This window comes from Chenopodium album, chromosome 16 (assembly GCF_948465745.1).
Source record: "Chenopodium album chromosome 16, dcCheAlbu1.1, whole genome shotgun sequence".
Taxonomy (NCBI): domain Eukaryota; kingdom Viridiplantae; phylum Streptophyta; class Magnoliopsida; order Caryophyllales; family Amaranthaceae; genus Chenopodium; species Chenopodium album.
In genome coordinates, this window is record NC_137849.1 from 48,135,261 (window position 1) to 48,155,455 (window position 20,195).

At 34.3% G+C, this 20,195-nt stretch overlaps 1 protein-coding gene across 4 annotated transcripts; it reads left to right on the forward strand.

Moving 5' to 3' along the window:
- Nucleotides 1–7,811: 7,811 nt before the first annotated feature.
- On the forward strand, nucleotides 7,812–19,863 carry LOC145585739 (uncharacterized). 4 transcript variants are annotated; one of them, XM_081642450.1, is made up of 23 exons: nucleotides 7,812–8,146; nucleotides 8,919–9,026; nucleotides 10,222–10,370; nucleotides 10,718–10,799; nucleotides 11,007–11,422; nucleotides 11,658–12,090; nucleotides 12,172–12,395; nucleotides 13,201–13,396; nucleotides 13,512–13,639; nucleotides 13,748–13,922; nucleotides 14,062–14,115; nucleotides 14,760–14,939; nucleotides 15,493–15,605; nucleotides 16,254–16,433; nucleotides 16,912–16,969; nucleotides 17,252–17,311; nucleotides 17,419–17,460; nucleotides 17,573–17,694; nucleotides 17,779–17,914; nucleotides 18,099–18,176; nucleotides 18,327–18,443; nucleotides 18,702–18,764; nucleotides 19,327–19,863. In XM_081642450.1, exons 1-23 carry the CDS (start codon nucleotides 8,000–8,002, stop codon nucleotides 19,411–19,413), a joined length of 3,348 nt encoding a protein of 1,115 aa, XP_081498576.1. In that variant the 5' UTR covers nucleotides 7,812–7,999; the 3' UTR covers nucleotides 19,414–19,863. The 4 variants fall into 4 exon arrangements, with proteins under 4 accessions (XP_081498576.1, XP_081498577.1, XP_081498574.1 ...); XM_081642451.1 differs by having other exon boundaries at nucleotides 17,782–17,914; XM_081642448.1 differs by having other exon boundaries at nucleotides 11,658–12,395.
- Nucleotides 19,864–20,195: the final 332 nt, after the last annotated feature.

Sequence of the window (20,195 nt, forward strand, 5' to 3'; positions counted from 1 at the left end):
GAAGGTATTATCATTTATTTAGATAAAAAAAAAATATACAAATCTATTTATTCTAGAAGTTTTATACATAGAGTAATGAAAAGTAAAATATGCGATTCTACATATGTAGTATGAAGGATTAATGTAGGAGTATGCGTATTTCTAATTCAAGAGGTACTACATTTTAGATTTTTGGACCATTCTTTTACTCTACAATCCGTCTTAAATGTACAATCGGTTATACTTTATATTCCTATGGTATAACTAGATTAACAATGTGGTTATTTCTTTGTACACAACTAAATAATAGTTTTGAAAAAATTTTGACCCACTAGGCCAATTGTTCGGGGAATCATTTTATAGCTTAATAGAAGTCTTTTAATTTTTAATTAATTCGACATGTGGATGCATGAATTTAAAATTTACAAAAATATACCTCTTCAAATAATTTTAAGGAAAATCTTCAATCAGTTTTATATAATTAATCCGGAGTATACAATAAAATACTCTATAAATCATTTCTCTGAAAAAATGTCTAGGTTTTTTCAATTCTATAATGCTATGTATTTTTTTACACTATAGTATTTTATTTTTAGGCTAGGTGTATTATTGAAGATATTGCACTTCTAGAAAGGCCAATCATAAACTACTACAGAATACTTAGTATTCGTATTAAGTTGAAGATATAATTAAAAATTGTAACTATTTTTATTATGTAGAGTATCATTTTTCAACAATAGAAATCTAAATATTCAACCAATGAATTAATTAGTATAAGAAGATCAACAACAACCATGATTGAAAAGAAAGAAAGCTAGATGTGTTCTTCTGTAGCTAACATTATGATTTTTATTATTATTATAATTATTATATTAAAGATTTGTGGCCAAAATTAGCACCTAACACGTTTCATTACTTATCCTTTACCCTTTTAATTATTTCGTTTGTTTTACCCTCTTGTTCACTTATAATTATTCTTTTGAATTAGCTAGGAATTATAATAATTCTTGATAAAAGATAAAATGCCACTACCATAATATGTAGACGATAAATCAATAATAGGTGGAATGCTTAATCATCCTTTTTTAATTTGTGTATTTAAGTTCGTTGTCATAAATCATAACCAAACATTCTACTACTACCTAGCTGATGCGTGCAGCTACATATAGAACAATTTAAGATTCAAAAGAATTTAATTATGTACTACGACTTACTAATTATTTCTTATTATATAGTTTGTATATGCCCTAATAATATATATTTGGCGTTCTAAAAATGGAAAAATATGGGACCCTTTAGTAAGTGATTATCTACGTCTTTCCACATTTTTACACGTGCTTTTGTTTTATTTTATGTATGTATTAGCTAGGAAAACAAAATTGGTAAATTAACCCATTTCAGCTCCCATCATTCCCATGTATGTCTAATAAATAATGCATGAAATAAAGCATTAATTTATGCATATACATTAATTATACATTGTAGATGCTACATGGGACTCTTACAACAACGTTTTTAATGAATTTTAATCTTCTTTCTACGGAGTACAATCTATGTACGAGTACAGAAAATTATTTTAAAGATACTATCTTTTTTTATTTTATCGCGGGGTTTGGTATCCAACAATTTTATGATTGTACGAGTTCGTTATCCACCACTTTTCTATTCAAACTTAGTTATACGCCATATCTAATTAATTAAGTTAACCAATTTTTATATATCATAATTCACTAATCTAATACTAGTAAATTTACGTTTAAGTGTATTCTAAAATCAAACGCATCAATTATATGATACAATCATATAACTATATAAGTAGTATATATACGAAGCTCAATTGAAAGATGAGACCCAATATCGTGAGGGGAACATATCAAATGTTATAGTTAATGCTTATAGTCGTTATAGAGGGGTTGATGCCTACAAAAACAATTGAGATGATGTAAGGCTCACAAGTTGGAAAACATTGACGCTTGATTGCCTAGTTAAGATTTGATCATTTTAGACGACACTTGCAATATATATGTGGTGAAAAGTCATTTTAAATTTTCAATTATTCAATTATATACGGGGTATCAGAACAAAGAGATCGTCTTCAAATTGAATATAATGTTATATCGAGTTGGTGCAAATTAGCTTTGAATGTACGTTGGCCGTTGCTTTGGTTTCTGGTTATTAATTTTGTGATGCTGGTGGATTGGTGGCTTGTGACATTCTGTACAAGATTTGATTATGATTTAATTAATTAAATTATTGACAAATTGGCCTCAACATTTAATTAAGTGATTTGATTAATTACTTCCATTATGCATGTTTCATTGGAGATATTAATTAGCTAGTACTACTCTTAGGTTTAGATTGTTACAGGGCCATACTCTAATAGACTAAATAGTACCCCTATATAAGGAGATTATCATATGTGAGATCCTGAGCTAACACAAATTTTAAATTATTTGGTTCAACATACTTTATAATAAACTTATTTTTCACCATATGCATAAGAACCGTGTGTCACATTTATTACCTGTTTAAAATTTTAATTATGAGATTTTAGGTGGTAGCAAAATAAAATAAAAAATTAAACAGGTAGCAAATGTGACACAAGGTTCTTTCGCTGGTAGTAAATGTCAATTTTTCCTAGAATTTATGTATAATTATGTCGGAACCTATTTTATGTAGACTAAATTGAACTTATTATTTTGTCTGAAACAATATAGAAGTTCAAACAATAATACATACAAGCTTCCTCATTTTTTTAAACAGTATAATTTTACACAAGGTTTTTTTTAAAAGAGAATTCTAATCCTATAAAAATGAAAAATTATTAGAAAAGTACGTAATTATTTCAATACAACTTGCATGGAAGAAAGTGAGGGTTGAAACTTGAAAGGGGTGAAAGGCCAGATGGTGGGTAATACGTACGGTTTTAATAATTAAGTTTGCGATGGAGAGTTGGCTCTTTGTTGTCTCAACTCATATATATACACAATACAACCCCCCCTTATTTTTTTCCCCATTTCTAGCCATGCAAGATTATTGAACTTTATTAACATGGCAATTACCCTACCCTTTAACTTTTCCATAATCCTATTTGTCATCATAAACCAGAGATGTTATAAGTAGCCTAATTATTACTAATATTGAAATAAATATGTATAAGTTTTGAAGACAAATAAAGGGATTATGGTTAAAAAGACACCCTCCACGTACCCCCGGCCCCTTTTTTAGTTATTGGATTTTTACACTTAAAAGTTAGTTAAGTATTGGGTGAGTTTGGCTCTCTATGAACCCACCCACCTAAAACTGATATATATGTTTCAATAATTTACATGAAATTTTCAAAAATTTGTATAAGATCAAAACGTATATATCTAAATTTCAAAAGTCGAGTCATCGAATGACTTATATAAAATGACCAATAACTTATATCCATCTCACCATGAAGAGATTAGTATTTCTGCGAGTCAAGATATAAGTTAACTTTTAAGAGTGATAACTTTTTAAAGATATAAGATAACTTTTTAATTATGATCTTTATGTAAGAAATTGACTTTTAAAAGGAATAATGAATCACATCACAAACTCACTCATCTGAGTCATCGAATGTTCGTTGTAAATTATTAGAATATTAATTGTGTGATAGGATCTGATTTTACCATTTTAGTAACTAAGTAACATTTTATAAACTTGATCAAAAGCCTAATTAAGGATGAAAGTGAAACCTAGAAGCATAATTTCGAAAGAAAAGACACCAATCACTATTACAAAAGTGGAGTACATTAGGTTTTGATGGGTAAAGGGTCCCATCCAACTCAAATAAACAAAAACAAAAACAAAAAGTAAGATTAGAGCAAGGTGCGGAAACTAAGGAGGTCCATACAATTTTTCAAGAGAAAAACCATATTAGATCATGAACTAATGAGCATAGAAGAGAAAAAGAAACAAAAATTGGGCAATGGGGAGACAAGATAAGCAAAGACTATCAGAGTGAAAATAACTTGTATTAGTTGAATGCATGCATGTATTAAAAGTTAAAACCCAACCAAAAATAAAAATTAGAATAGATATTTTTTGGACAAATTTATATGAAAATGAAGTATCAAGCTTTTTAGCCAAAAAAAATAAACAAGGGTGTGGTGAGTGGAAAACGTGGGTGATTAGAGAATTAGTGATTTCACATTAAAGAGATAGAAGAATAATGACTAACATGTAAGATTGGTGGGCTTGTTATTCCATCTGACATCAATCAAGTATGTATAAGATGAAACTCTGGTAGCTACTTATATGTGGTCATACTCTCTTTTGACATGATATTTTTTGGATAGGTTTGTATGAAAGTGAAAAATCGAGCTTTATAACGAAACAAGGGTGTGATCAGTGGTGGGTGGAAAATGTAGGTGATGGCAAATTCAGGAGCGCCATATCTGATAATATAATTGGTTAGTTCACAAGGTGGTGGTCGTGGACTAATATAATGAGCCATATATACTTGTTGTAAAATGAAAGGGGGGGCCTGAGTGTTAATGTTATCCTTCTTCCAAGTGCCTGGCCAAGCCAAGACATTGATGGGCCTATTGCCTCCTGCCGCCTTCTTCTAACATGTGGCTCTTTGTTGGTTGTTTCGATTTATTTGGGGATATATACTACAGTATACTATACTTGTATTTCATAATTCATATGATATGATATGATATGGGTCTTTGTCATTTTGCATGTGCATTTGTATTGTACTACTTGTGCTTATTTGTTACATGTTGGTATATGTGAACATGCCCGCATGATCGATCGACTTAACATATGATTGTATCTTTGTATGTATCATGTATTCATGTATGTATCCAATTATTGTTTGTAGTAAAACCTAGAGGTGATCTTGGCCGGATGATCTTTGGACCAAGCTTCGATGCAAAATTGAAAAAAACTGATTATTTATCGGGTACAATAACCTTAAAATTTTAGCTAGTGTTAGCTCACTTGGTGAGACTCTCACTTCAGATCCAAGAGGTTTGGGTTCGAATCTTACTCAGTGAAGGTACTTGGAGGTAGGGATTCTCTTACTATCCCCTCTACTCCCAAGTGCCTGGGCCGCAAATATTGAACCAAAAAATCCGTGAGGATTGAGTTATGGTTAGGATCCTCCTACCACTTAAAAAAAAAATATAATGTTTTGGTATGTATCTAGGTAATATTGATACAATTTAAATGATTACATTTTATGATTCAAAAACACTTAAATTCCAAGGTAAAAAATATTGCTCAATGGCTAATTTTGACTGTCTAGATCAGGCTAGTTCTATTTACATTATGCGATTCTTCAATACAATATGTGTAAATAATAGACTCAATAGAGTTTGTTGTTAATAGCTAGGAAAGTTAAGGAGTTATATACATTTTGATTTTATAGGTTTGGAGAAGGCTCAAAGATTTATGTTAGGAGATGTATGTGGGTAATACTAATTAAGTACAGTAGTTCTACCAAAAAAACTCTTTGTAATCACTCCGTACTAATATTTGGAGTACAAATCATCCATAATCGTTTATTATTTGACTCTAAAAAGGCCCTCATGATTATGGAATGAATGTGGATTTTAACACTACGTACAAAATGTTGGGGAATTGGGGATGAGGAATTTAAGGTCTTAAATTGATGAAGATTCTAGAGCATCCCAAGATATAGTCAATTAATGCAATATATAACAGTACATAACTACATATATATAAATGTGATTTCGATATGCATCATGTACTCATGTGCATCATTTAGAGCACATACCCTATAAATAATTTGAGCATAATATAATTATGGTCAAACAATACAACATTCATTTAATGGTCCAACTTATAAACATTATTCAACATCAATCTACGGAGTATAAGGCTATAAGTCTAAATCATTACTAAATTAATTTTCTTTACTAATATTTTGAACATATTTTCTTTACTTAAAATTGACTTAATTTGCATGTATACAAAAATCAAAATTAATGTTAATCACTTTCTACAGATCTTTTTCTTCCCATGAAGGCGAGTCGTCTTAGATGAGATATTTATTTCATACTCGGCTGTATATATAGGTTATAGTTTAGGATATTTATAAAAAGGTTAGCTAAAATTAAACAACAACAATAATTATTGAAAAGTGCCTATACAATGATGGAATTTGTGTACCAAAAAAATGAGAGTGATCGACCACCCAACTAATATTAGTCATTAGTTCATTACTTAGTAACATAAAAAAATCGATTATTCACATACAACTTTGGAGTAAAATAAAAATAGCACTTGTAATCTTCATTAGCACACAAAGCATGTTATGACATATTAATCCACCTTTAATAATATATTCGAATGCAAGGCATGGTCCAATAATGATGTAGATGTAAACTTCTCACCGTTTAAAAGAACCAAACAAATATTGTTTAGTCTTTTTTCCCTTCGGTTTTTTTGTTTTGCATGTGATTTTACTGTTCTACAAAAAGTTTGTTGTTCCTTCTTTGATTAATTATATTTTTCCCATAATTGGATAATGTCCATGTTCGTTTATAGTTTAGGGATACTAATAAGTTTTAAGCATATTAGATGAAAACGGATATCATATGTAGATAGATGGTGCTTTATCTTGTATCATTATGATATAAACCAAAGTATATGACATTTAGATAGGAGTAAGGAATTAATACGACGTACAAAGTATTATACATGCTTCAATTCGTATACCGTATATGGTGGATCAAGGTAATATATATATACTAAGATTACTGACTAAAAATTGACAAATGATCTCATAGTGGTTCATTCTTTAAGATCCTGTTTGGCAAAAGTAACGGTAGCGGGTAGCTTTTAGCGGTAGAGAGACAGGTAGCTATTAAGGTAGCGAGTAGCGGTTAATTAGTAGTGGGTAGAGTTTAACAGTCAAAGTAACGGTTGATAGTATTAGTGTTTGGCAAAAGTAGCGTTTGCAATACTAAAATATCTCAAAATTTATATAAATATTATTTACAAAGTAATAAAAATTTGTCAAACGCTACCCACTACTTCTAAACACTACCATTTTTAACGTTTGAAAAAAGCTACCTAAACGCTACCTCTATCGCTAACCGATACTAGAATCGCTACTTTGCCGAACACTCTCAAATTTTTTCCAGTAATGTTTTGGCTGGTCAAAACGCTAACCGCTACCTTAAACGCTACCACCAAACAGGGTTTAAGTCAAGCTAGTCCATTAAAGTTGGATAACCAGTTAAACATAATTGATCTAAAATAATTTCTTAAACATGACAAGTTTTGTGTGCCTAGCAGCCTAGGCATTATGCACTTCAACAAGTTTGTCGAGGCATGCTTGAGCCGATAGAAATAAACTGTAGGAAGAAATAATAAACCCCAAAAATAAATATTATAACTTAGAATGGTTAAAGAGTCGAGCTGAAATATGACTTGAGTGGAGTTAACAACTACTCGTAGTTACAATTTGTACATGTATGATGAAAAAAACATTTACGGAGTAATGTATTAGACTAACTAAGAATATAGTAGATTAATGAAATCATCATTATTACGAAGTAGAACAATTGCATGTTCATATGGTTCTGGTAAGAGAAAATTGGACCTAAGGCCAGATGATAAATTGCACTGTTTTGACATAACACAATTTTGCCCCACGAGTCCACGACCATCCTATGAACCAGACCTAGCCAGAACGGCTCAACTCTCAACGAGCCCAATCCACCCTGTGGTTCAACCGGGCTAATTCTGTCGGCCCAATGGCTACATTAATCCCCAACAACTTAAAAAAAAGAAAAAAAAAAAAAAAAAAAAAAAAACAGAGAAAGATTTTGATTATGATTTTTGGCAGGAGATTCATCAGATCCATCTCCTCCTCTCTCAACTGCTGAGAATCAGATCGTTGTCTCCTCTTCTTCTTCTTCATCTTCTTCACTGAAACTATGCTCTCAATTTCTTCCTTCGAACCCTAGTTTTCTCTCTCCTCCATTATTTTGTTCTTCTCTTACGACGATCCAAAATGTATATGGCTTATGGATGGCCGCATGTAATGCCTATTGAATCAGGAATTTCTGATTCTTCTCAACGAATTATTTATCTTAAAGTTATCAATCGATTGTTGCTCGTTGTCGCTCCTTCTCATCTCGAACTCTGGAGTTCTTCTCAGGTTCTGATTTTCTCTAAATTGCTTTCTGATTCAGTTCAATTTTTGTAAATTTTAACAAATTTTTCCGTAATTTTTGATTTTTTCTTGCGGAATTCGGTAATTTACTTGCCGTTGCCGGCATTTTTGTTTTAAATTGTTGCTGATCTTGTAGAATTTCTGGAAATTGGTAACTACTCATATAAGTTTAGTTTTGTCCTTTCTATAATTTGAAATGTGAATTCAGTAGGCTGAGTTTGAATTTGATGGATTTTTTTGCTGTTTTTGTCACTTTAAGTTTGAATTTTGGTATACATTGATGCCAATTGTGGTTGTGGATTATTGTATGGATGTTGAACTGAAATGTTGGGCGTGAGCAGCAACATCTGGACTGTTGGATGTTGAATAGGTGAAGTTTAGTTGGCCGAGCTACGGCTGTTAGAATTTTGTTACACATTGATGAGTGGATAGTGGCGGTGTAGTTTTGTATGGATTCTGACGGTCTGACTTGGAGTGTAGACGCATCGTAGTTACTTTGGAATTGTTACTTTGCCACAATAGTGTAAAAGCATGGCAATGTGACTATCCTAGTGACTTGGTAAACTCAGTTCATGAAATTTTATTGTGATTTCAGAGAAGAAAGAAGTTATCATGTGAATGGTTGCACTAGTTTAGACTCATGAGAATTGAGGCAGAGTTGAATTGCACTATTTGCTTTGTTTTTTGCGACTGTGATCTGATTATATGCTTTTTACTGTGTCTGACATGGTTTATGTCCTTTGTATTGTTTGATTAGCATAAAGTGAGATTAGGGAAGTATAAAAGGGATTCAAGCTCAATCCAGAGAGAAGGTGAGAATATTCAGGCTGTGTGGAGTCCAGATGCAAAATTGGTTGCTGTTCTTGTGAGTTTGCTTCTCTTCTAATTCTTTCTTTGATTTCTAATTTATTTAATTGTTTTAAGCACTTTCTTGTGTTTTCCACCCAAGTATTTGAAGCATTCTGGTTTCTTAAGTTGATTTTTCCATCGACCTTTGGGTTATCCCATGTACAGATGAAATAGGATTAATTGATATGTAGCACCTCAATCCTTAATTATAGACTAAACATTTGTTTAGGTTGGCAGCTGAATGGCTGAATACATCTCACTATCTTATGATGAATATTTAAGCATTATGTCCAGGTTTTTTGCTATACTTTTTGGATTGGAATGTTGCAGGAGTACAATATGTATTTTTACGATCTAATAAGCTGTCTTAATGGGTTTAGTGCTTGTTGGTAGGTTGTAAACTAATTGGTTAGTGGTACTATGGTAGTCAAGATCATTTGTCTATTAGTAGTGGCAAATTGATTTAGTATTTTAGTGACACAACATTAAGGAACTTAGATACTGTGTTTTGCTGACTATTGGTACAGTGGCTCTTTCCTGTAAAGGATATATAGGGAAAATCTGTCAGTGATACTTGAAGAAGAATTTTACTATGGCTAGAGTTTTTCTATGAATTTGATAGGATTATTATCTACCTAAAAAACTGTGGAAGGAGGGCTACCTTGTATGTATGTGATGGAATTATTATCATCACGAAAAAGCATGGAAGGAATGTATACTACCCTTAAGGTAAGAAGTAATTACTTATAGAGGAGAAATTTCAACGTAACAGGATGAGATGGCACAAGTTTGTTGGATTTATGGAATTAGTTATGCTAGCCTAAAAGCCTAATTCATGGTAGCAGCGAGAAGTGCCAGTGCGTGATAAAGAGGTACCAAAGAGTTTAAAACCACGTATTCACGTGAGCGTGCTTATTATGATGGGTATAATGAAATTAGTATTTGCTGCATAATTAGTATATGCCTATCTCTTAGTCTTGGCTTCGACTGTGCTTTCTTTGAGAGTAGAAATGTAATACTAGTAATATCCTTTGCTGGAAAAGCTAAAGCCAGTGAAGGGGAAAAGTAGGCTGTGGTGATAGAATGTGCTACTATGGAGATACTAGATTCTGTTTCTGTGGCAATCTATGGGTTTTGCTTGCATTTGTGGTTTGATGTCCAAAATAAGTACATAATATTGCTGTCTTTAACTTTTCTTTCTTCCCTTGCAGACTTCTTCTTTCTACCTTCACATATTTAAGGTGCAATTTTCTGATAAAAGAATACAATTTGGGGGAAAGCAGCCATCAGCACTGTTTCTTGCAAACATTAATATTGTCCTGAATGAGCAGGTCCCTTTCTCTGTCAAGGATTTAACAGTGTAAGCACCGACCTTTACTGCTTGGCTTGGAGATATTATACAATATCCTAAACTTTTTATGAAACTTTCTCCTGCTTATATTTTTCTTTTCATCTTCAAGTGCCATGTGGATTATTATTATTATAAAGGTCAGGGGACGTAATGAAAGTGGGTGACCTTTAAGTTAACTAATCCTAATCTATGAATAAGAGTATTATGTAATTTTTGACGATTTTTTTCCCAGTGTTTCGCAAACCATTTAATGTGCATCCTGCAAACAGTAATACTTGGATGTCTTAATATACTGCTCATAAGTGTTTCATTGAACCTTTTCTAATTGGTTTCTGATTAGTTTTTTCCCTGCCCAGGAGCAATATCGTATGTGATAATAAGCATTTGCTGATTGGACTCTCTAATGGTTCCTTGTATACTATATCATGGAAAGGGGAGGTAAGCTATCAGTGCATTTAGCTTCTATTGCCAACAATTTACTAATTCTTGGCTGAATCACCCCCAGGCCACACTGTATAGGTTTTTCAGCTTACATGTGTCTGTAATTTTAGGTTGCTACAACTGCAAGTCATCTGCATGCCCACAAATGTGGTTTGATGACTGTTATTACTATCCACTCTAATCTCTATGCGGTTGTTTTTGCAGTTCTGTGGAGCTTCTATTGTTGACTACCGTATTGGTGAGAATAATGAGATCATTAGGGCACCTAATTGTTTTGAAAATGGCTGTGCAACTGGAAGAAGTCCAGAAGTAAATCATATAGACCCAACACTCTCTGGACCTTCTTCTATTGTGGGGTTGGAGCTTTCATTGCTATTGAGGATGCTATTTGTTCTTTTCTCTGATGGGAAGCTTTTACAGTGTTCTGTAAGCAAGAGGGGCCTTAAGCAAGCTGACTCTATAAAAGCTGAAAAGATACTTGGTTCAGGTGATGCTGTATGTGCTTCAGTAGCTTCTGATCAGCAAATTCTTGCAGTTGGTACTAGAAGAGGGGTTGTTGAGTTGTATGACCTGGCTGGATCTGGTTCACTAATGCGTAGTGTTTCATTGTATGATTGGGGGTAAGCCTTTTTATGTTGCTTATCTTGGAAATTTGACTACATGATTGTGTATCAAGTCTCCGTTGGTAGATCCTGTATCTCTGTACTTTGAGAATGGTGATGGGTCTGTGTAATAGATTTATGATTGCTGTGGCTAATTCACTTGTAGTGGACTGGATGCTGGTCTAGTCTCATTTCGAATTATTGCGTGCACTGGTATGATGACAGTGGCTTTAATTACCGATCATTTCTGCAGGTATTCTACTGAGGATACTGGTCCTGTTAGTTGTATCGCGTGGACACCTGATAATTCTGCCTTTGCAGTTGGATGGAAGCTTAGAGGGCTTACAGTTTGGTCTGTCTCAGGCTGTCGCTTAATGTCAACTATCCGTCAAGTTGGCTTGAGCTCTATCTCTTCCCCAGTACCTAAGACAAACTCCGATCGGAAATCTGAGCCCTTAATGGCTGGTGCAGCAACAATACACTGGGATGAACATGGATACAAGTTGTATGCGGTGGAGGAAAAGTGTTCAGAGAGAATTCTTGCATTCTCCTTTGGTAAATGCTGTCTTAACAGAGGAGTTTCAGGCTCAACCTCTGTTCGTCAAGTGATCTATGGTGAAGATCGTGTTCTTCTTGTTCAGTCTGAGGAGACAGATGATCTTAAAATGTTGCACCTTAATCTTCCAGTTATGTGCTTTACTTGTCTTCTTTCTTGCCACTCATATTTTGTCTATGATGTGGCCCTTTCTGACATCGTGTTTGTCCAGGTCTCGTACATCTCTCAGAATTGGCCAGTTTTACATGTGGCAGCTAGCTTTGATGGAACATTCTTGGCAGTTGCTGGTCTTCGTGGAATGATATTGTATGACGTACGTCTGAAAAAATGGCGGTTCTTTGGAGATGTTACACAAGAACTGAAAATCGAATGCAAGGGTTTGTTGTGGCTGGGGAAAATTGTTGTTGTCTGCAATTATGTCAGCTCATCTAACACGTGAGATTTTATCTCTATTCCTTTTAGATTCTGTTAGTGATTTATAACTGCCTATCCTCAAATAAGGAGAAACTTCGACTTAGGAATGGACAATAGAACAAATTCTAACGAGATCCTGACTAGATTAACGGACATAAATAAGTGTTTTAGGTAATTAGGTCCTCATTAATTTACATTCAATTGACATTCAGATTAGAGGGGTGTACTTTGATGTAACTTGTGTAACCTATATTTGGCCCGCTGGTTTATTACCTAAAAAGTTTGAGTACATGATTATGGATTACAATCGGTCTCCTCGATCATGATGATTGATTAGGAAGCATGTTTAAACTTTGGAATCTCTTGAATGGAGTAAACTAGTAAAGTCTGTCCATATTATTTCGGGTTGAATACCAACTTACTGAGGGAACTCCTTCCGCTCATTAAGATATTCTTATAATTGTATGCCATATCCTTTTTTCTGGAAATGCTATCATATGTCACAGTTTTATTTGCTTTGTTCTTTGTTTTCTCTTCTGTTGGATGCTGACATTGCTCTAGGCTGGTACTGGGAAATGCGTAACACTTCTGAATTGGGTATCAGTAACATATGTAACTTCTCTTGAATTTGAGTTCATATGAAGAGTTATGTGACAGTCAAGATGAAGTCAGTAACTCTTAGCAGCTTATGTCACCCTAACATATATTTACTAAAAAATCCAGCGGGGTGATCTGTTGTCTATCTTCATGCTTGTCTGTGGAATCATGTATCATATTTGTTTCGAATAATAGTAGTAAACAGTTTTTGTGGATTTATCAATTGCAGGTATGAGCTGCTATTTTATCCTAGATATCATCTTGATCAAAGTTCACTATTGTGTAAAAAAACGTTGCTGACAAAGCCGATAGTCATGGATGTTTATCAAGATTATATACTGGTTGCCTATCGCCCTTTTGATGTCCACATATACCATGTGAAATTATCTGGTGAACTGACCCCTATAAGTAATCCAAATTTACAGGTAAACCGTCTTCATTGTATACTCTTGTTCATAATTATAATAATTATTCACATATTACAGTCCTTTAGAATTCAAATTGTCTTCATGCAATTTCAAGTGATAAAATGACAAACAGCTTTCTACAGTACGTGAGCTCTCTATCATGACTGCAAAGAGCCCTCCGGCATCTATGCGCTTCATACCAGTTCAATTTTATAAGGATTATACTTCAGTAAAACACAAGTCATCGCAAGAGCCTGTGAGGTAAGTGTTGAAAAGCAAAATATTGCTTATGCTTATTAGGCAAATACCTATTAAAGCAAAGTATCGCTTCAGTAAACAACGCTTATGGAAGTCCTTTCTGTTTGATAGATGTTTGATATTGCGTGCAAATGGGGAGATGTCCCTTCTAGATATGGATGATGGGCATGAATTGGAGTTGACAGATTCTGTTGAACTGTTTTGGGTTACATGTGGCCTATCAGATGACAAAGAAAATCTCATTGAAGAGATTACTTGGTTGGATTATGGTCATCGAGGAATGCAGGTGATAATTTCCCATTTTTGTGGTCCTATTGAAGCTTTTCCTTTTTTATGACAACCTTTTTCCTAGTCTCCTAGGCCATTTTGGCACCGTTGTATGTTTAGATTTCTGATAAAAATATTTTGGAAGTTAACTTTTACAGGTCTGGTATCCATCTCCAGGTGTTGACCCTTTCAAACAGGAGGACTTCTTGCAGGTATTGACATATATTCTGATATAAGTTAAAAGGGGATGAATAGAATAATGAAAAAGTACATTGTGTCAGCTGTTGAGGTCACTGGTTGCATGCATGCTGTTTCTAAATGTTGCTCGTTTGACCTCTTATCGAGAATATTGACTACTGTTATGCCTACTGTGACAATGAATGAATATGCTTCTATCCTCTTTCTTCTGTTAGCCAACATCAAATGAAAATGGAAGTCTTTTTATGCCTTCTCAACTTTGTATGTTACAGAAGTAGTCCTTGGTTTATTGTAAAAAAAGGCTGTAGAAAGGAACTATGACGATGTTTCTAGATATTATCCAACAAGCAGGACCAGTATTGCAACACATGGCATAGGATAGTCTGAACAAATTGTGTAGTTTGAAGGTTGGACAATTAGCAGGTTGCAGAGAGAGTATTAAATTTGTCGCTATCATCAACATCACATGTTCCCTTCATTTTTTGTTATATAGTCCATATTATTATGCCATTTTGTTACCTTGAATTCTTTTGATTTTCTGTTTTCTTTCTTGTTTCCCTTTGGTTGAATTCACTTCATATTTAGACAGTATGAAGTGAGAAATAATTTCGTATTTTTTCTCTATGCTGTTGATTATAATGATTTCAATTTTTTTTAGCTGGATCCTGATCTTGAGTTTGATCGTGAAATTTATCCTCTGGGACTTCTTCCAAATGCTGGAGTAGTGGTTGGTGTTTGTCAGAGATTGTCATTTTCTGCGTGTACGGAGTTTCCATGTTTCGAGCCATCTCCCCAGGCACAAACTATATTGCATTGTTTGCTGCGTCACCTCCTTCAGGTATCCCTTGCTTCTATTCTTCAATTAGTTGGGGTGGACTTTTAGAGCCGATCTATTTTATGCGTTTACGGAATTATGGTCATAAACACCATTTAAGAATTATAATCTGGTATAGGAAGCATTTTGAAAATAACGTGAACGTAAAATCCTGCTATTATTGCAATCCCCCCCCCCCCCCCCCCCCCTCCCCTCTCTCCAAGCCGTCTAGAATAGTGAAACAATAAATTGGGTGGCATTTTAGTTGTGGCTTCTTGTTGCTGTTGTTATTAGATCATGATCATTTGAATATTGGCATTTATTGAAAGACAGTGATTGATGAAATATAATCTACACTACAAGTTTGTAGAGTATGATAGGTATATATGTGTGACTGATTTTTTGGCGGTCACTGTAAACATATCTTTAAGGTCTCTTTTTAGTTAGAATGACGCTTGTAATTTCTTCTGTTGTTTCATTAGGATTCCCCCCCCCCCCCCCACCCCCTCCCTCTCTTGGTTTCTTATATCTGTTCTTTCCTGATCATGTCTCATCAATTGTTTTGTTACTTATGCAGAGGGATAAGATCGAGGAAGCTTTAAAGCTGGCTCAATTATCAGCAGAAAAGCCCCATTTCTCCCATTGTCTTGAGTGGCTACTTTTTACAGTATTTGAAGCTGAGATTTCAAGGTACTTTAGTCTGTAGAAATTATAACCCTAAATCTTAGTTGTACATGTGTATGTCATACGGAGTATTATATATCTATGCTGTAGTTACACAACTGTTTCGCCTGATTAGGTTATAGCTGTGTAAGTTAAATATATAGTATGTATTAAATTAGAATGGAGCTTTCTCATACTTCTTTATTAATCCTTTTTAGTGGAGAATTTGGGTTTTTTATATGCACTTTGCTTAAAGTGACTCTCAAATGTCGTGGCCAATTTTTTTGGTTAAAGGGATTGAGAACGTCTTTAATATCTCTTCTCAACTGTTGTAAGCAGTAGGTACATTATATACCCCTCTATGAATTTTTGGTGCATATGTCACTGGCAATTCGAGTTATACAATATTTCCAGATTTAAATTCAAATAGTTAAGGACAGTTTGTGGTACGTTAAACTTGTAACTCAAAGTGTGTAAAGTGATACCTATAAAATATGGCCTATGCCTTTTTTTTTTTTTTTTTCCTTTTTTTGGAATTTGTTTTATTATTGAACCTAGTACTACAAGTCTACAACCCATGTTATACTGTTGAATTTTTGTTGTTGCAGTATGCTCTGTTTTCCTTGCTGTTACACTGTTTGGCTGTGTGAAATTGTCTCAAACATTTTTTTGCAGGCAAAACGTAATTAAAAACCAGATGGCAGTCTCCATTCAAAAGCCTGTATCTCTTTTGGAGAAGACATGTGACTTGATCAGAAATTTTCCTGAATATCACAATGTTGTAGTGAGTGTTGCTAGGAAAACAGATGGTCGACACTGGGCGGATTTATTTTCTGCAGCTGGTAGATCAACAGAGTATGCACCTTCTGTTATTGTTCAATTATCCTTTGGCGAACATCCAGTGAATTTATTTTTGGTTATTAATTAATTTTTGTTTGATATTGTTTACAAAATTAGAAGACCACATCCTGTTAAAAAGAAACCAAAACCCTTCAAATGTGAAATTTGCATCAGGCTTGGAGCAAGGCCCACTTTTTAGGAATGGGCTCATTTACATCTCATTCTACTCTTTAGTGCTTCATCAAAAGCATAGATCATTATGTAGACATAACTCCTTGCAATCTAGGTTACCTACCAACTCTATTAAAAACAGCCGACATCACTTCTTAAAATGCTTCTACGGTTTATTTCCTGGCTTCCTGCCAATAAGAATACATTGTCTGCAACAGGCAAGATCATCAATAAATCAACATTAGAATTTAATTACTATTCTGTTCATCAGCCTGGTAACCAAATTGCTGTAAGGTTAATTTGTTACAACTCTTTTGTACAGGTTGTTCGAGGAGTGCTTCCAGAGAAGATGGTACCAAACTGCAGCTTGCTATGTGCTCGTAAGTTCATTTTTGGTTTTATACAATAATTGTTTACTTTTGCATAATTTTGTGGTTTCGAAGAAATTCTTTCTGAGGAATCTTCTTGTGTTGTGGAATCAAGGTGCTCTCTTGTCCTTTGTTACGTCTGTAAGAAATTATATTGTGTGCTTGTTTTTTGGAGCATGCTTCTCCAAACCTCTTGTTTATGGAAAAGTAGTCTTACTTTCAATGTACTCGTTTATTGTTTTGTAGATTTCAAGTTCCTTGTTTTTGCATCTCATACATGTTAACTTTTCTTAGGTCATTGCCAAACTTGAAGGTCCTGCTGTCAGCCAGTACTGTGCCTTGCGCTTGTTACAGGTACTTGAAGTAGAATTCTATCAATAATACTTCGTAAATAATTTTTCTTCACCTTACCGTCAAGTGTCACCCCTCTTTAACTGATTGGGAACCTTTTTACCTTGCAGGCAACTCTTGATGATTCTTTGTATGAACTTGCTGGGGAATTGGTAAGTAATTTGAATCGGCTGTTACTTTTACAGAGCTCATCTCATCTCACCTTTACCAATTTCCACACTTCTCTTTTTCCTGAAAAAATGCTAAATAAAAACTGCATTTCAGGTGAGGTTTTTGCTGAGATCTGGAAGAGAGTATGAGCAGGCACCGACTGAAGAAGGGGTTTCACCTAGATTTTTGGGTTTGTTTCTTTTCTCTTCAAAGAAGCAGCCTTTTGATTCCAAGAGGTAATGTACTTATCCTACATCCTTGTAGTTTAGTGTTTGATTCAGAGTTTAAATTTCTGAGTGAGGCTGTTACTTTTGGTGCAGCAGCTCACATAAAGAACAAAGTGCGCATGTCACTTCTGTAAGAAATATTTTGGAAAGCCATGCTAGCTATTTAATGTCAGGGAAGGAGCTGTCAAAACTTGTTGCATTTGTGAAGGGCACTCAGTTTGATGTGGTGGTGAGTGAGCTATGGTGTTTATTACAGTGTTGTTAATTACTTTTTACTTTATCATTTGCGTTTTTAATGTTTACAGCTTCTTAGAGCTTACTGTGTCAGACTTAGTCATTAGTCAATGACTCAATGCCTGATCCACTCTTCTGTTTCTTGTATCTTCTGTTTATTGTGACTTGCATTTGAACAGGACTTCCTCCAACGAGAAAGATACGGATGTGCTCATTTAGAAAATTTTGCTTCTGGTCTTGAACTCATTGGGCAAAAGGTATATATATATCTGTGTTTGTGAAACTTACTACCGGCTTTTCTACCCTGATTGGTTATTTGAGTGTTAAGTGTTACACCCCCCCCCCCCCCGGCGGGCCCTCTATCTTTATTTTTCTCATGGTTCCTGAATTTGATTTGACATCTGTAGCTTCATATGGGTACACTCCAGAGTCGGTTGGATGCTGAATTCCTCTTGGCTCACATGTGCTCTGTCAAATTTAAAGAATGGATTGTTGTCCTTGCAACTCTGTTGAGAAGATCTGAGGTATAACACATAACTTGATGTAGTATTTGAAGTCAGTGTAAACATATAGGGTTATTGCGTTTTGAAAAATATCTGCTTGCGATTGTGACTCAGAGCACATTTTATGTAATCAAGTATCTTTGATTGTATTATATAATTGAATTGCATTTGAAGGCAAATAATAGGGTTATTCCACTTTCTGTCTTGGGGTAGTGCCTCTTGTTCTATGAAGATGAGACAGTACAGTTTTTCTTAAAGAATTCATCCGATCATCCTCAGGTACTCTTTGATTTATTTCGGCATGATGCGCGTCTTTGGAAAGCATATTGCATCACTCTTCAGGTATGCTTCTTTGTGACATCAAATATGGATTACATCAAACTTCTGTTGTGTATAGAATCATTAAAAGGGAAGAATTAGAGATTCAGATTAAATAGAAGTGGTGTAATACTCCCGCAGTCCCGCATACAAGTTAGAAAGAAACATGGAAAAATACTTTCATATGCATCCTTCTCTCTGTCTAGGAAAGAAATGTGGTGAGAATTTTTTTTTTCCTTTCTATCACGCAGAAATATAGAGGGAAAAAAATCTCCAACTAAAAAGATGCACATTTTGTTCCAGAGATTGCATGTGTTATTTGAGTTGAAAAGAGTTGTATATAAAGTATATAAAATTATGCACATGGAAACCTCTCACTTGTCCCTGTGCAATACAATGAATACATTGATAGATTTGATACTCATTAGACCACCATTGGAATTGATTGAATCACAAAACTTTCCTAAAAACAAAAAAAGTATGAAGCCACAAAAAAATTTTCTGAGCCTTGCTGGTATCCTTAAAACATGCACATCATGACAATCGGTTAATTGTTCGTATCTTATTGTTTCCCATGTTAATGTAGTCGCAACCAACATTTGCCGAGTACCATGATTTGGTTGAAGAACTGGAGGAACGGCTCTCATCTGTTCCAAAATTTCAGGAGATATGATGGCAAACTTGTAATGTCGTAAGCTTTCATCCCAACGTAGTTTCATAGGCTTTTGAGGGTGTTATTAATGTTTATTGGTGCAGTACCTAGGCAAAGAGCCCTACTACCTTAAATGACAATTTCCACTTTATAGGGTTTAGATCTCTGTATTATGTGTAGGAGCAGCAATAGTGTATCATTCATTCTTTGGTTTTCTCCTGTAGCATTTTTGGTCGTTGCAGTTATATTAGAATTATAGCATCCCCCGCGGTTGTACATAGAAGCTAGAAGCTAGGATGCAGCCACGAGGACTGTGATTGCTCCCGGCAGTTGACAAGCCTGGATCAATATATTTCGTCTGTATACCTCTGTTTATGTATTGATTGATAAGAGTACGGATGTCCCTAATAAAAGTGTTCGGCTCCATATTCTATTACTTTTGCCATGTATAATATAACTTTCAGTTAAATCTCACCTTATTTTAGAGGTCAGATGCTTAAAACTTCATTCTCTTATGATATAACCATTCGGTCAATAATGTAAAAATATAAAATATGCTGATTATTAGTGATCATCAACATTCCTTCGTATAAAATACTATGTATCATCTTAGGGGGCCAAGGGAACAATGCACTCCCTAATGCTACAAATAAATAGAGAATGGAGGAAGTGCTTCGTATTAACTACTGATTTTATTACTATATCAATGCACTATGACTTTCATTCATACTAGTTAACGTCGATGCGTTGTCATAAGTTCTGATAGAAATAGAGAATGGAGGAAGTGCTTCGTATTAGTTCAT

What these genes read in the sequence shown, in the direction of transcription:
- LOC145585739 (XM_081642448.1), top strand. Translation starts at nt 8,000, where the DNA reads ATGTATATGGCTTATGGATGGCCGCATGTAATGCCTATTGAATCAGGA. An exon ending in TCTGTCAAGGATTTAACAGT is followed by an intron (nt 10,371 to 10,717) that starts GTAAGCACCGAC and finishes TTCCCTGCCCAG; the next exon opens with GAGCAATATCGTATGTGATA. An exon ending in ATGAACTTGCTGGGGAATTG is followed by an intron (nt 17,461 to 17,572) that starts GTAAGTAATTTG and finishes ACTGCATTTCAG; the next exon opens with GTGAGGTTTTTGCTGAGATC.